General features: G+C 40.7%; 1 protein-coding gene across 2 annotated transcripts in view; it reads right to left on the reverse strand.

Annotated features, from left to right (window-relative positions):
* Positions 1-12,109: 12,109 nt before the first annotated feature.
* Positions 12,110-14,730, reverse strand: part of ZSWIM6 (zinc finger SWIM-type containing 6) — a 183,996-nt gene continuing 181,375 nt past the window's right edge. For both annotated transcript variants that reach the window (XM_075932863.2, XM_075932864.2), the window contains exon 14: positions 12,110-14,705. In XM_075932863.2, the coding sequence (XP_075788978.1) occupies positions 13,843-14,705 (863 nt within the window). In that variant the 3' untranslated portion in view covers positions 12,110-13,842. The remainder of the gene's footprint in view (positions 14,706-14,730) is intronic.

The following is a 14,730-nucleotide window of genomic DNA, read 5'->3' on the forward strand; positions in this document are numbered from 1 at the left end:
GTGGGTGAAATTAACAAAGCTCCCCTACATTGAAATTTCACTGCTCCAAATGGAAACTTAGGTAACCAAAACATCACAGTGCTATGTACTGGCAGCATCTGCAATGTTAGATATAATCCAGGACTAGTTGCATGATTTGAAGAATAGAAATGACAAGCCTTACTCCAGAGCAAAATATGTATCTTTTAAAAACTCTGGGTATGTCTACACTACCCCACTAGTTCGAACTAGGGTGGTAATGTAGGCATACCGCACTTGCAAATGAAGCCCGGGATTTGAATTTCCCGGGCTTCATTTGCATTAGCCGGCCAGCGCCATTTTTAAATGCCGGCTCGTTCGAACCCCGTGCCGCGCGGCTACACGCGGCACGGGCTAGATAGTTCGAACTAGCAAGCCACTCCGCACTATCTGTACGCTTCGTGGAACGAGGTGTACAGATAGTGCGAAGTGGCTTGCTAGTTCGAACTATCTAGCCCGTGCCGCGTGTAGCCGCGCGGCACGGGGTTCGAACGAGCCGGCATTTAAAAATGGCGCCGGCCGGCTTATGCAAATGAAGCCCGGGAAATTCAAATCCCGGGCTTCATTTGCAAGTGGGGTATGCCTACATTACCACCCTAGTTCGAACTAGCAGGGTAGTGTAGACATACCCCCAGGAATTAGGACAGCCTGCCCATTAGCAACATCATGTTTAAGGATAGCCCCTGTTTTTCAATGTTTTATAACTCAGCTGTAAACAAGTGATATTTGGCAATTTCTCTGCTTTTATATAAGTGTTTTTAAAAGTATGTCTGGGCACATATGCACACACAGGTAGAAATGTGCTATTGGAATCTTTAATACACGTCTGTAGCCCAAATTGCTCTGAGTGACGTAGCCATTTACCATTGCAAGCTTGAGATCGTAGCCTGTTCCATTCTGTTCTTTAAACCTTCACAAGCAGTTATTTCTGTGCCGTGCCTGCACTTGCCTTCTGTAGGAATTATAGCATGACTGCTGAATAAGAATTTTAGCCATGTAAGGACAGTGGAATCAAGCCCCCATACCACATGGGAATTTATATATAGGCCTAGAATAGGTGATATGGTAAACAAGAAGTAATCTAAAAATCCCTTTATTGTGTATTTACAAAGGCTACCTATAAAACAGATTTAAACAAAAAACTTGGAGCTCTGGTGCATTTTAATGCATTTGCTAAATACCACCAAGAGAAGCAGAGCTGCCAAGAAGCAATTTATTTAAGTTTTCTCTCTCACTCTCATTGTTTATTTTAAGCTACTAAAGAGAAAACAAAGGAACATTAATGAAAGCCCCTCTCCATGTAAAATAGCATTGCTGTTCTCCTCTTCCCTCTCCTGGGCATCCTTCATGTAGGTTTCTGAAGCTCCAAGGATCCTTGTGTTTCTCAAACCCACTACTGAGGCTGCATGTCTTGCTCACCATACCATGAAGAAGAGCTAGATTTTAATTGACTAGAGGAAGGAGGGAGCCAATCAGAGGTGAAAATAAGGGGGTGCACCCAGCAAGAATTGTCTGAGTAGTGGCAGTAGCCAGCAGGGAGCTATTTAGAAAGCTGGCAGGGACCCAAGTTGCAAGAAGACAGTACTTGTAAGAAATTTAAGTTCCTTTCTCCCCTGGAGCCAATAATGAACTGTATTAGGGATCAAGGATCTCCACCCTGTGCCTGACCACACTGTTTACATAGCATGTACCGCCCTCATGGGCCAACAGAAGAAATGATGAGGGACCAAAATTTACTTTGGCAAATCCATGTAAAACACCAATTCAACAAAGTACTTAAAAGAAGGGTGTAGAGTAAAGCCAATAGGCAGAATTGAACATAGGACCTCTGGAGCTTAGTGCACCAGCCTTTACCACAAGACCTAAAAGCCAGGTGGTGCTTAGATAAGACTCTAGAGCAGATTCATTATTCTCTCAGTAAGTAGTCCCAGTGCCACTGCATGGGATAGTAAACCACAGCCAGTAGGTATCTGGGTTATAGTAGCACCACTGACCTACAAAAGAGTCTACTGGTGCAGAACCTTAGGCATGTCTTAAGTACCTGATTGATCAAGGACCTAAACCTGTAGTAAATCCATGATCTGCAATGAAGGACTGGCATGGGGGGCTTGGCTTTGGGACCTCTCAAAGGTGCAGGGCCTCAGGCAGAAGGGATAGGCATTAGGGGCAGCCATCCTTCTACATTGCCTGTATTGTACTGCATCTCTCCCAGCCAGCCCTCAGCACCACTCACACCAGGCCTCACAGGGGCAATTTAAAGGGCTTGGAGCCCCAGGGTTTTTATAAAGTTACTCCAGATTTACACCTGGTTACATCCCAGATGTCAGCTGGGAATATTTATACCAGGCCAGTTTATGGTACTAAAGTTACTAGAGAAACTGAAGAGGTAAGGAAAATGAAATTTGGTATTTAACCTCTGGAAACTGTAACTCACAGAAATTATACATAAGTATCATTGATTTGCTTTCCAGAATGCTGCAAGGGCTGTCCAGCTCCATTGTGCCATGTCTTAGTTACTGCAGCAAATACATTATGCAAAGAACACCCCTGGGGTCTGAAAGTCCAGATATATCAAGAAGCTTCAGCTGAGTCAAGGAACTCATTTCATACTGAATCCCAAATCCTTTTTCCTGTTGAATTTAGTCAATACTTCAGTGTATACTTTGTATTTATATAGTACTTTCAATTTTCACTAATATTAAATGAAGTCTCAATAATTCCTAGCTCTTTCATAACATTGTCTCTGTAGCTAGCACACGTCACAGAATATCACAGCCTTTTCTGTATGGAGAAACTGAGGCACGGGGGCTTTTCTAAGGTCACCTAGTGAGGCCATGGCAGAGTTAGGACAGAATACAGGTGTGCTGACATCCCATTTCTTGCCCTATTCATTGGCTAATGCTGTATCCTTAATCTTCAAAATCCATTGCAGTACTGGAAGTCTTCAATTCCTAATCCCCAGCTCTGTTTTGTGCTCTGAACTGTGCTACCATGTATTAAAATGTAGGCGTTTTTCATTTTTTTTCACATCCTACCAAGGAATGTGAACCCAGCACTATTGCTGATAAAGGATAACCTGGAAGTACTTTAAATATCCTGGCATAAGCAACTCAAGAGACTGCTGTGAAATTAATTGCGAGTGTGGTAAGCAAGCTAGAGATACCAGTTGCTACTCTCCAATTCAGCAGGACAAACCATATAAAGAGATGCATAAACCAGCTGTTTCACACTGGGATAAATAGGGGCAATGCTATTTGAATGGATCCTCATTGAGATGAGATCATGAATGAAATCATCTACCCCATAGCTCAGGTAAGCAGACCATCTGGGTACAAAACAAAATTCAGTTAAAAGATAAAGACACCCATTGTCTGCTGTTTGGACTTTCCCATGCCTAGACAGCTAATTTATTTGCAAAATGTACACATATTGATGCAGTACATGTACATATTGATAATGTTTGTGCTTCCTGCTTCATTTCGGATGAAAGCGTCAACTTAGAAAGTCCTTTTTTCTTTCATGTTGAGAATTGCTACTTGTTAGCAGTTCTCTTTTGCAGCCTTCATTTCTTGTTTAGGGAAGCTGATACACTCACAAAACGAATGACAAAGCATAGAACAGAATCATATCACTTCCTTGACAAACACTTCCTTCTCAACTGAGAACAATGTGTATGGACCTTAATTATCTATAAGAGACAGGAACTGACCAATTTAAGGCTCAAAGCTTAGACTGAGGATAAATACAACACACTGTATTTACCATGTTAAACAATAAAACACAGCACATTATTATAACAAATCACTTGGCCTAAGAATGGCTTAAACAAAGGCAAATAGTCAAGTGCTACAGATCTTATGGTGTGGTAAATTGGCCAGTGGTGGCTTTAAATGCACATATACCTTCTACCATGATCACCACTCCTTACTCTCTCAGTCATTAATTATATTCATTGCACATTCATTAATGTTTTGGGTGTTTAGTTATATTGTAGCCCACCTCACGTTTACCTCCAAAACTGCCCCCTGGACTGTCCAACTGATTATTATATATTTAGACACAACACAGGAGCTGCTCCTAAAATGAACACTTGGTAGGGAAGCAAGGTCGAAAACTAGGGATGTTACATATCAGTTAATTGAATAGCTGATTAACCTCATGAATTCTTCTGATTACTCTACTACTTTGTAGTCCCTGGGGATGGGGCTAGCAGCCAGTGCACTCTGGCCCGACTCCTGAGGAGGCCCCTGCCACTCTGCGCTGCTGCCTCTGTATCAGAGGCAGCAGCATGGGGTGCCAGGCAGGGGCTGGTCTGCGAGGGGAGCCAGTTTTAAAAACTAGCTTCCCTTACAGGCTGGTTGCCTGTCCCCCTGCACTGCTGCCTCTAATACACAGGCAGCAGCATGAGCTACCAGACCCAGCATGAGCCAGAACTGAGCTCAAAAAGTGAGGGGTTTTGGTTCAAACTAACGCGTCCCGGCACACACTGGTTCAAATCAGCTGTTGAGTGGAGTAATGCGCCAGCGAGATCATGCTAATGAAGCACGGGATATTTAAATCCCACTTCATTAGCAATTTCAGTCGCCTACATTTGCATCCCTAGCTCAAACTAGGGAGCAAGTATAGACGTACCCTAACAGATTTATTTAGGCATAAGTTTCATGGGTAAAAACTACTTCATCAGATGCAAGATAGAGACTAATACAGCTCTACCTCTAAGACTTTATCTGGACTCTCTTGATATTTGGCTTTTTAAGCCCTAACCCCTGGAATCATGGGATCATATGGGAATCTCAGCTTTCATAAAGGAAAGCTCTTGCTTTCTTGGATGTCAGGAAAAGGCTGAAAGCATGAATCCTATCACTCAAAGACTGGAAGGCAAATAAAATGAACACAAATTTATTTTTAAAAATCTTGTGAGTTTTGAATGTAAGGGGACAACTAAACTCAATAAGATAGTCATAACAGCTTCACAGTCCTAACAGCCTGTCCCTAAAACACAGAGGTATCCCTTTGTTTGTTACAGATACTATGGTGAACTGACGCAGTGTCCTACACTGAAAACTAACCTTGTATGTGGGTGTAAGTACTACCCCCTACCCCCCATCTTGGAAAACTCAGCAAGGATATTAGATACAGTAGAGAACTTCCTGGAGAGTGGATCAATATTTCTGTATTATTAAAATCAGGAGCAGATGAGAAATGCTGAGCTGCAGGATGGGTTCTCAGTGTGCTTCAGGTATGCAAAACTGAGAAATGCACAGTTCCCTGGCACATTATTTTTTATTTGTATTGATGTAGCACTCGTGAGGTCCATGAAAGGTGTTCAACATATTGAATATGTGGCAGGGTTTTTTCATTGTCCTGCCCCTGCCCCTCTTAGACATTATTAGCAGGTTAAGTTCTTGTAGCAAAGTAGCTGAAAGCAGATCAGACCAACAGGAGAGCTCTAAAGTACAGAAAGTCAAAGGAAGCTAAAGGGCTGACGACTGGTACAGACTTTGCAATAGCAGCTGCCTTTCACAGCTTCCTCCTGCGTCTAAGCCTGGCAGGCTTAGGATGATTGTGAAGAGATTCTTCAATTAAACATGTCTCCTTCAATGACATGAACAGGACAAGCACTGTGCCTTCGGCTTTTGACGTGATTAGTGGATACTTTTAGTTACCATAGTAATCTATTAACATGCTTAAAATGTCAATTAGATGCACAAAAGAAATCATCATGTTTTCCTCATGACCACATATTTCCACCCATTACAAATACAGCTCCTGTTATAGCCTCACACAAGTAGAACAAAAGAGATCTATTATGTTACTTTCCCCCTGCCGCCTTGGCATAGTGAAAAAGATTACATTTTTCTTTTAGTTTAACAGGTATCTTAAAATATAGGAACAGTACACAAACTTTCTGGTTCAACTCTTGCGCAATTATTTGCTAATTCATGGTCAGGGATTTTAGGCCATTAATCCAAACTGACTGTTTTTGACCATCAAGGGCAAAGATGTCAACAAGAGTTTGGGAACCCTTCTTTCATCATTGCTGTTCTTATGTACTTCCTCCTTCCACCACTTCCATAGTATAAGTCAGATTCATCCACCACGTAATCCCCACTGACACCATGGAGTTACCACAAGGGGAAATTGGGTCCTATACCTATAAATAAAAGACCTCTGATATACCCCTAATTATACACCTTATTTTGTTGCCTATTCCTTTCAACTGGCTGTTGTAAGAGGGAGACTTACATCTAGAATCTGAATTAATGGAAAATAAGTTTATTTTCTGGGATTTGGGCAAGAATTCAGATGCAAGAAAGAAGAGGGTTATATGAAGACCTAGGCAGATGGAGCCACTCTCATCTCTAAGAAAGGAATCCACTCTTTTCTGTGCTACTCAATGATCTATAAACATTTCCTATCCACCTCCAAACAGAGCAACACAGCTATGGTAGAGGACATTAGGTGTGTGCTCACACACGTGCACAGATGCTCCAGCCAAAAGTCTTTCTAAGATGAAGCTTCTTAATAGTGCAGCGGTTTACGGTAAAGACAAAAGAGAGGAATAGCACTGAACAGCACGGCTGATACAAAGTTGCATATCAGGCTCCATTCAAACAATTGCAACTATGCTGAAGGGGCAGCACAAATTGCAGAAATCACAACACTTATAATTCACTGAAAGCTTTGAAGCTGAGGGATCCTATCCTGGGACTCCAGGAACATGACTATCGTCTACCCTCTTCATCTTGAGCACTCCAGATATGAGGTTTCAAGTCCATTGTAAAAGGATTATTAGCATGGAAATATTACGTGTGAGCTAGTTAAAGAAAGGAAACTCATTTGAGAAAGTTTCTTCCATTGAGCTCCCATGGTGCCACAGGTGATGTTATTTAGGAAGAGAATTACTCTTGATGTATTACTGTAGTGCCTAGGAACCTCATGGACCAGGAGGCAGGGCCTCACCATGCTAGGTGATATACAAACATGCCAGTTGCTGTCAGTTTTGATGTTAAATGCCAGTGTTTTCAGCTGATATAGGTCAGTATGTATTTTGACCCTATGACTTAGTTGACAGCAAGAAGCAACAGTTGGTATCTTCTCTTACTTTAGGTCTACACTGTTGGGGGGGGGGGGAGGGGGGTTGGAAAAAGACACACAAATTGCAAACCAGGGCCAAATGTGGGAAAACCCTCCTCTTTCGGAAGAGCCCTTATTCCACATAAAATGAGGAAGAGCAGATATGTTCCCTGGACATGGCGGTGTCCTAGAAAAACTCCGTAGTGTAGATATAGAGACCATTTTTCTTTCCCAGAGTATAAATATCTGACACCACCTTTATGGAACATTTAGACATATTCCAACTGAAAGCCTTGTTACTACTTCTAGGTAGGAGTCCCTGGAAAATATCCTATGAACTACTCTCACCGTAGTAGCAGAATGAATTACACTCTAACATTTATCTTCTGCACTCTGTCATACACAATGAAACAGATCTGCTTGTGTTACCAAAAAAATAACAATGCTGTTTATGAGAGTACTGGCCATAGCTGCAGGCTGAGAAAGCAGCAGAATTCAGCATGTCTTACCACAATGGTGGTTTCACAGCTTCTCATCCAGTACTTGCTGCACCTGAACTTTAAAAGAGGTATGTTCTATAGCAGGCATAGTTATGTTTTCAGTTACATCCTGCACCATCAGAGAGCAGAGCAATTGGCTCAGATTGAAGGTACTGACCATGCAACAGAGGGATTGGTAAAGCAGTCTCTGAACCAAACTTGGAGGTAATTACAAGTGATTCTAAGGAAGTTAACAAAATTTAGGTCTGGTACAATTCACTGCCTTTGATTGAATTTCAAGAGAGATTAATCTGACCCAGCCAATTTAAATTAGTATTACCAATGCCTTTAAATCCAGCTGTAAATAAAGTATCAATGGTGAGTCACTGAGATGTAACTTATACCCCTTTTTAGGAATTTGGCTTTCTAGCTGCATTTTTTTAACCTGCACACAAATTCTATTATTTGACAAAACTGTTCAGAAACAAAACAAAAAAAGTTTTACAACTGTCTTTCATAGAGAAATTTAGAAAACTTGCAGCACTAACCCATATTACAGTACACAAAATAAATAAATCTATGGTATAAAAATGCATGCCTCCTGAATACGTGCACTGCTTCATTCTAATTAACCAACCATTTTAAGTTCTGAATTTACACATTAGCAGGTTTACTGTCCTGAATTAATTTCATCTGGTACTGTAAAATACACCCACAGTGATTTACAGTATCAGACTGTGTTCTGAAATCTGAACTACCAATAGAAGGAATGTATGCATTGTACTTCTTAATTTGTGTCTCATGTACTTATGAATTCTCTTCCCTGTAGCACTGATGGAAATATATTTTGAGATAAAGACATGAAGAGCAAATAGTTAAATTACAATGGCCCCTTTGACCAGGAGACTAATGTATATCTATCAGTTCTGGAACTTTGTCACAGGGCCAACTTTCTCCTGAAAACAAAATAAACACAAACCTGATGTGGAAGTAAAATGATTGAAAACCTCTAAGAAAGACTCAATTCCATTGAGAAATAGACTCTCCCTAGCTCCGATTCAGACCATGAACATATATATAGGCATAGAGGCAACACAGAAAGTACAGATACCAATAAAAGCTTCAAGGAGTTCATAGGTTACCAGACAAGCTTCCCAGAAGCAGTTGTTGAGAGAGAAACATCATCCCTTTGAAATTTTACCTGAAGGATTGTCCAATGGTTAGGGCACTTGCCTATGACATGTGACCCAAGTTAATTCCCTGCTTTGCCACCAGCTTCCTTTGTGACCTTTAGGTAAGTTACTGAGTTTCAGTTCCTCATCTATAGTCAGGGAGTTACTTTCCTGTCTCACATAAGGCTCTCATGGTGACCACAGGCAGCCAGGAAGGAGAAGAGAATTGCATCAATATATACAATCACATGGACTCTCTTACTTATCTGGCATAGTCTTTCAAAAAATCAGTGTTTCTTTTCCTTGGCTGCCAGGTAAGCCTTCTATTGATAAGCAGTTCGTATCCTTCATGGTTCAAGCTAACTTGAGTGTCACCTTATGGAAGTTTGACGTGCCTGCTTTATTACAATACTATGGACCAAATTCAGCACTGGAGTAAAATAAAACTCCTATTGGTCAATAGTAGCTGTGTGCATTTGTGTGACAGCTAATTTCAACCTTAAAGATCTTCAGGTTTCTCTTTTAAATTTTGCCATCTATTGCTGTCCACAATAATGAATCCTCTGTAGGAAGGATGTCCTCCTGAGAGGTAGGTAATCACTAAGCTACATCCTAAGGCCAGATCAAGTACTCTCTCCCTTGTTTTTCATTTCCCATCACAGTGGGCCATACATCTCCTTTTATTTTTAAATTAGGACTCTGTCAAATAACTTATCTGCAGTCCTGAGCATTGGATTCTCACTGAAGGAGTTGGAAAATTTTGAGTCCTCTAAATTGGTGTCTGCTTATTGCCAAAAAGCCACTCTTATTTTCAAGAATTCCATGTAATCCTCATGACACCTCTAAAACAACCTAGCATGGCAGAGGAAGTAACCAGACCGGGAGGGAGAGAAGAAGGAGGATCCAGAAGAGACCAAAGCTGCTATTGTTGAATTATGACAGCTTGGTTGTTAATTGCCTTGAGCTGGTAGTCAGACATGAATTTGACATCAGATATAGCACAAAATCTCACTCTTTCCCTCCAGCTTTATTAGACATCTAGCTGGCACAAGCCTCACAGCAGAGCAGATTTCAGGGCACTGGGGCTATGCTTTGACATTTTTGTTCATCAATTGCTAATTCTCCCTTTATCTTAAGATATTTACAGGTATCTAAACAAGAGGATGGAGAAATAACAGGAAGAGGTCAAATGAGAGAGATCTGAGTACACAGTCTAAATTTATTGCATGCCAAAAAGCATTGTTTGGTGGGTCACAGGTTGAACAAAGGAACAGAGCTCCACAAAACAAGGTGAAGAATGAGTAACTAGAAAATAAAGCATGTCTAAGTAAATCCTAGGGTAACAGCACAAAAGTGGTCAGTTGCATGCAAAGAGCAGCTACAGTAAACTGAGGTGTTCTATTCATTTGGTTTAAATTTGCAAAATATATTATATACAAAACACATTCATTATTAAGTGCCAAAATACTCAGCAGAATTCTCAAGAGTTTGGCAGAGGGCAAAGAAAACCCAGGATGTGCATGTGCACAGATGACTAGTGTTGAAGGTGTTGAGATTTCAGCCCAGCAGGGTACAAAATATCTGTTTTACAGGATATTGCTGATATTCTGGTACTATACGTACACAAAGAAAAATGTTTAGGTTCCAGTTAAGTGTTTATGTACAACAGGCTCTATTACACCACGTATCATACACATACAAGAGGATAGTCTTCATGAATCTAATATTTGCTTTGAACAGAGCTATTGTGCAAATCGATGTGTGTCACTGGCATCTTCTATTACACAAATACGGTCTCAGGCTTGAAATGGATGAGGAACTTTATAATGGACCCAACTAAATTTTCACTCATTCTACAAATGCGGACATTTCAGTGTAGTCACGGTTGTGTGCATCTCAAACTTATACCATTTATTTTGCAGCTGATACAATATTAAGAACAGTGCACTCCTGTTACAGTGGAACATTTCCCTCTCCCAGCTCCCAGAAAGATAACAAGCCATACAAATGAGGATTCATTACGGTCATGAGAACTGCATTAGACCACTTCACAATGAGTGCTTCAGAAAACTGGGGGGGATCCTGGCTGTTGACTGGTGAATGAGAAGGCGTTGGCTCATAGTACTGTGTGGAATATACTGCTCTACATATTGTAGAATATATACAATATGTAGAACTGAAAATGGAAAGAAACTGAAAATGGAAAGAAAGTACAGGTTGGACCTCCTTGGTCAGGAACCCTTAGGACCTGACTGGTTCCAAATGAGGGAATTTGCTGGACCAGAGAGTCCCAATTTAGGGAGGTGTAACCTGTACTGTGGTGCCACATACAAGGATTTTTCAAATGTCTCATGTCATCAGCCTAACTAATGCCATTCCATGAAAACAATGCATCAGCAAGCTCTACTTTCCATACTTGGAGATTGGTCTATAGAATAATAGAGCCAGTTCAGACGAAGGATGTTAAAGACTAGTTGACTATCTGATAAGCATTTGTAAATGCTTATCAGATAGTCTTTTGACTAGTTGACAGGCACTTCCGCTTCCTCTTTTGCAATAAACAAGAGCCCCTGCTGGGGTCTTGTACATTGCAAAGGAGAAATGTGGAACTCCATGTACACACAGGATCAGCGAGAAATCCCGCTGACTCTAGGCTGCATGCAGGTGCCTTCTTTGAAATGCGCAAGAATCCCCAGTGGAGGCTCTTGTGCATTTCAAAGCCAGGGAGCCCAGGATCAGTGGGGGACTGTCACCAGCTGACCCTGGCTCCATGCTATGCTGCATCTGCGCGATTCAAAGGGGCAGCTGCCTGGAGCCCAGGGTAAGCTGGGGAGCTCGGGATCAGCTGGGGGCTCTCACGACATTTCCCCAGAACTTGGGGTCAGCTGGGGAGTCTGAGTCTCCCACTTATCCCAGGCTTCCTGGCTTTGAAATGCATTTCAAAGAAATGCAGCCCAGAGTCAGCGGGACTTCCCACTGGCCCCAGGCTGTACGTGGAGTTCCGTATTCCTCCGCTAGGGCTATTGTACATTTCAAAGGAGGAATGCGGAAGTGACTATCAACTAGTCAAGTAACTGCATTTTAACATCCTTAGTTCAGACTTGGCCTTTTATTAGCAAGCAGCATTAACTCTTTCACCTGATGTTTATCACCACTATATCTTTTGCTTTATGAAGGAATGCATAGAACTGAAATTTTTGAAAAAGTTGCAAGTTTTCTTCCCAGTGTACAGATTGCTATAGAAAAGGACATGGAATATTTTCCTATGGTATTACACAAAGCATAAAAGTTGTGGCATCTGAGATGTATAAGCTACACTTATCCAATTCAACTGCAGTAATAGACACCATAAAGGAGGCAGAATCAACTTTCAAAAAACTAATTTTAATCAAAACAAAAAATTGTTGATCATTAACAAGTTTATAAAACAGTGATTTAGTTACATAAATAAATTGATATCAGTGTATCAAATCTGAATTACTTTCAACTTCATGAGCATGTTTACATGGGTGATGAAGTACAACCTCTTTACCTATTATAATAAATAAAATGGAGAGCATGAAATAGTTTCTCTAAACAAAAATACCTACAAACATACCTCTAGCATGTTCTCTAATGAAGGGAACAAGAGACACTGGACAACTTTTGCACCAAAACATAAAAACTGCTTTAAAAAGCACAAGGATACAGAACCATCAGCTAAAGTAAAGACACTATACTGTAACCAAAGTTGGTATTTAATAATATAATGAACAAGTTTGGTAGTTAGATCTCCAGTTTGGTTATTTTAAAGCATTAAGACAAGGCAAGATAGAAGGCTGCTTTTATTTGAATAATTCTAGAGAAAATAAAATATATTAAAAAACAAACTGAAAAGTAGAACAGTCATACCTACACAACTTTCTGTCCTGCACAAAGTCAAAATACCTATGCAGCATTATTATATTATATATATACACATATACATATACATGTGTGTGTATATATATATATAATGTTATTTGTGCACAAAGGTTAGCTTATTATTAGCTCACTGCAAAGGCGTAATGTATTATGTTAATCATTTTGGAAAACATTTTGTGTTGTGTCAAAAAAGATAAGTCTTTTAGGCTAGGAGGCACAAACCCCAATTCTGGCATACTGTATTCTTAATGCTAAGGCTTGCTGCTCTGGCTGTATATTTTGTTGTCCCTCTTTACTATAGTGCCTGTTATAAGCATGTGTTTATGTGTGTAAATTTCCCCAATAGGTATCAGTCCAACCATGCAATCCAAAAGGTGGCTCTGCATAGATGCCCAGCACATAGTTCGCCACCTGAGCCAACCCCGAAGCAAGGCGCACTTTAGTCCTTCTGATAGGTTTTTTTTGTTTAAAACCAAGCTACTGCAGCTTCAAGTATTTTGCATTACATAGAATTTTTTTTTATAAATTAGTTAATGTTATATTTTTTCAATATTCAGACATATACTATAATATATATACAGTACAATAAATGCTCTCATTCTTTTTTAATTTTTTTTTGATAAATCCCTGAGAATGTATGTTGACAGTCGCTAAGTTTCCACATGCACAAGCATTGTGTGCCATGCTTCTGGATGAACAGCACTGCAAAGCCACGTGGTCAGCCTTTTAACTATTAGTATTTCATTTGTTGGTTTGTTTAACTATGCTGAAATGTAAGGATGAGTTACAAAGGAGTAAAGCTGGATCCATTCGAGGTACTTATCACAGGATGGAGGTGTTTGGTTTGGTTTTTAAAGCCATTGCAATATATTTTTTTGTTTTTGTTTTTGAGGCTGTGAACGTATACAGAAAGAACAGGAGAGCAATGTGGGCTTTTGCCACTTGACAACATATACTCAGTGTAAACCAAACCTTTTTTTAACCTCTCTCTCATACAAAATAGAGAAAAAAAGGGGAAAAAAATAAACACACAAACTTTCACAACATGACAATTTAGTTTGCAAACTCAATATAACTATACACATATAATACCGGTGTGGCTCTGTTTCTTTTAAGTTAAAAAGGATACAAAGGCAGGCTCAAGTAAAAACAAACCACCCTTTACCCTCCCCCCCAGCCCTCACACATTTTCGTCAACCAAACCGTTCACGAACCAACATCATCAGTTTCTTTTTGCCTTTGTAGATTTGTTTTAGGTTGTCGATAAATTGTGTAAACTGAATGTGTCCATCATGAGCCATTAAGAAAGTCTCTCTGGCCTTACTAAGGAACTCTATAAACTCACTATAGTGTCGAGGGCTGATGTGTGTGAGTCGTGAATGTGTTGTATTAATGTAGGCTCCAATCGTGGCATCCAGGAGTTGCCTTAAAGGGGCTTTGTCCAGTGACATGAGCTTACCAGAGTTCCTCCTTCCATGAAGTCCCACCATCCCAGGTGTGGTCAAAGTACACCTACGCAAAATGTCTGACAGTACTGTTGCACATTTGACACTTTTGACCACCAGAGGTATTATAGCTGCAAGCTCATTTTTCCCTAGGGAGTGGCTGAGCGCACATGCCCACAAAACGTCATTAATGGCAGGGTGTGTGTCCTGATTGTAACTCAGGTTGAGATGGTTCATGGCCAAAGTGGCCAGCTTGTAGGCCCGCATAGGGTAACCACGATGTTCCATATACCGTGCTATAGTAAAAAGCTGCGTATAGCTCATGCCTTTTGTAGCAGCATCTAGAACAATTTGGTAAGCGGTCTCAAAAGCTATGTGATCCTTTTCACATAAGGTCAGTGCAGAGAGGGCACAGTTTTGAGGATCCTTCATGGCACACTGTAGAGCAAGCGTCCTAGCACTGCTGGCCAATTTCTCCTGTTGATGGCAGTCTAGATGCAGACGGACAATGGTGCTGTTGGACATCACGGTAGTAGCAACAATACTAGTGGCCTCAGTTGGAGTGAAAAGTGTAAACCAGTTCTGCATGATGCTATCCAGTGCATACACACCTGTGAGAGATAGAGATAGGATCAT

The sequence above is a fragment of the Pelodiscus sinensis genome, chromosome 6 (assembly GCF_052426305.1).
Source record: "Pelodiscus sinensis isolate ZL-2025 chromosome 6, ASM5242630v1, whole genome shotgun sequence".
NCBI classification, from domain to species: domain Eukaryota; kingdom Metazoa; phylum Chordata; order Testudines; family Trionychidae; genus Pelodiscus; species Pelodiscus sinensis.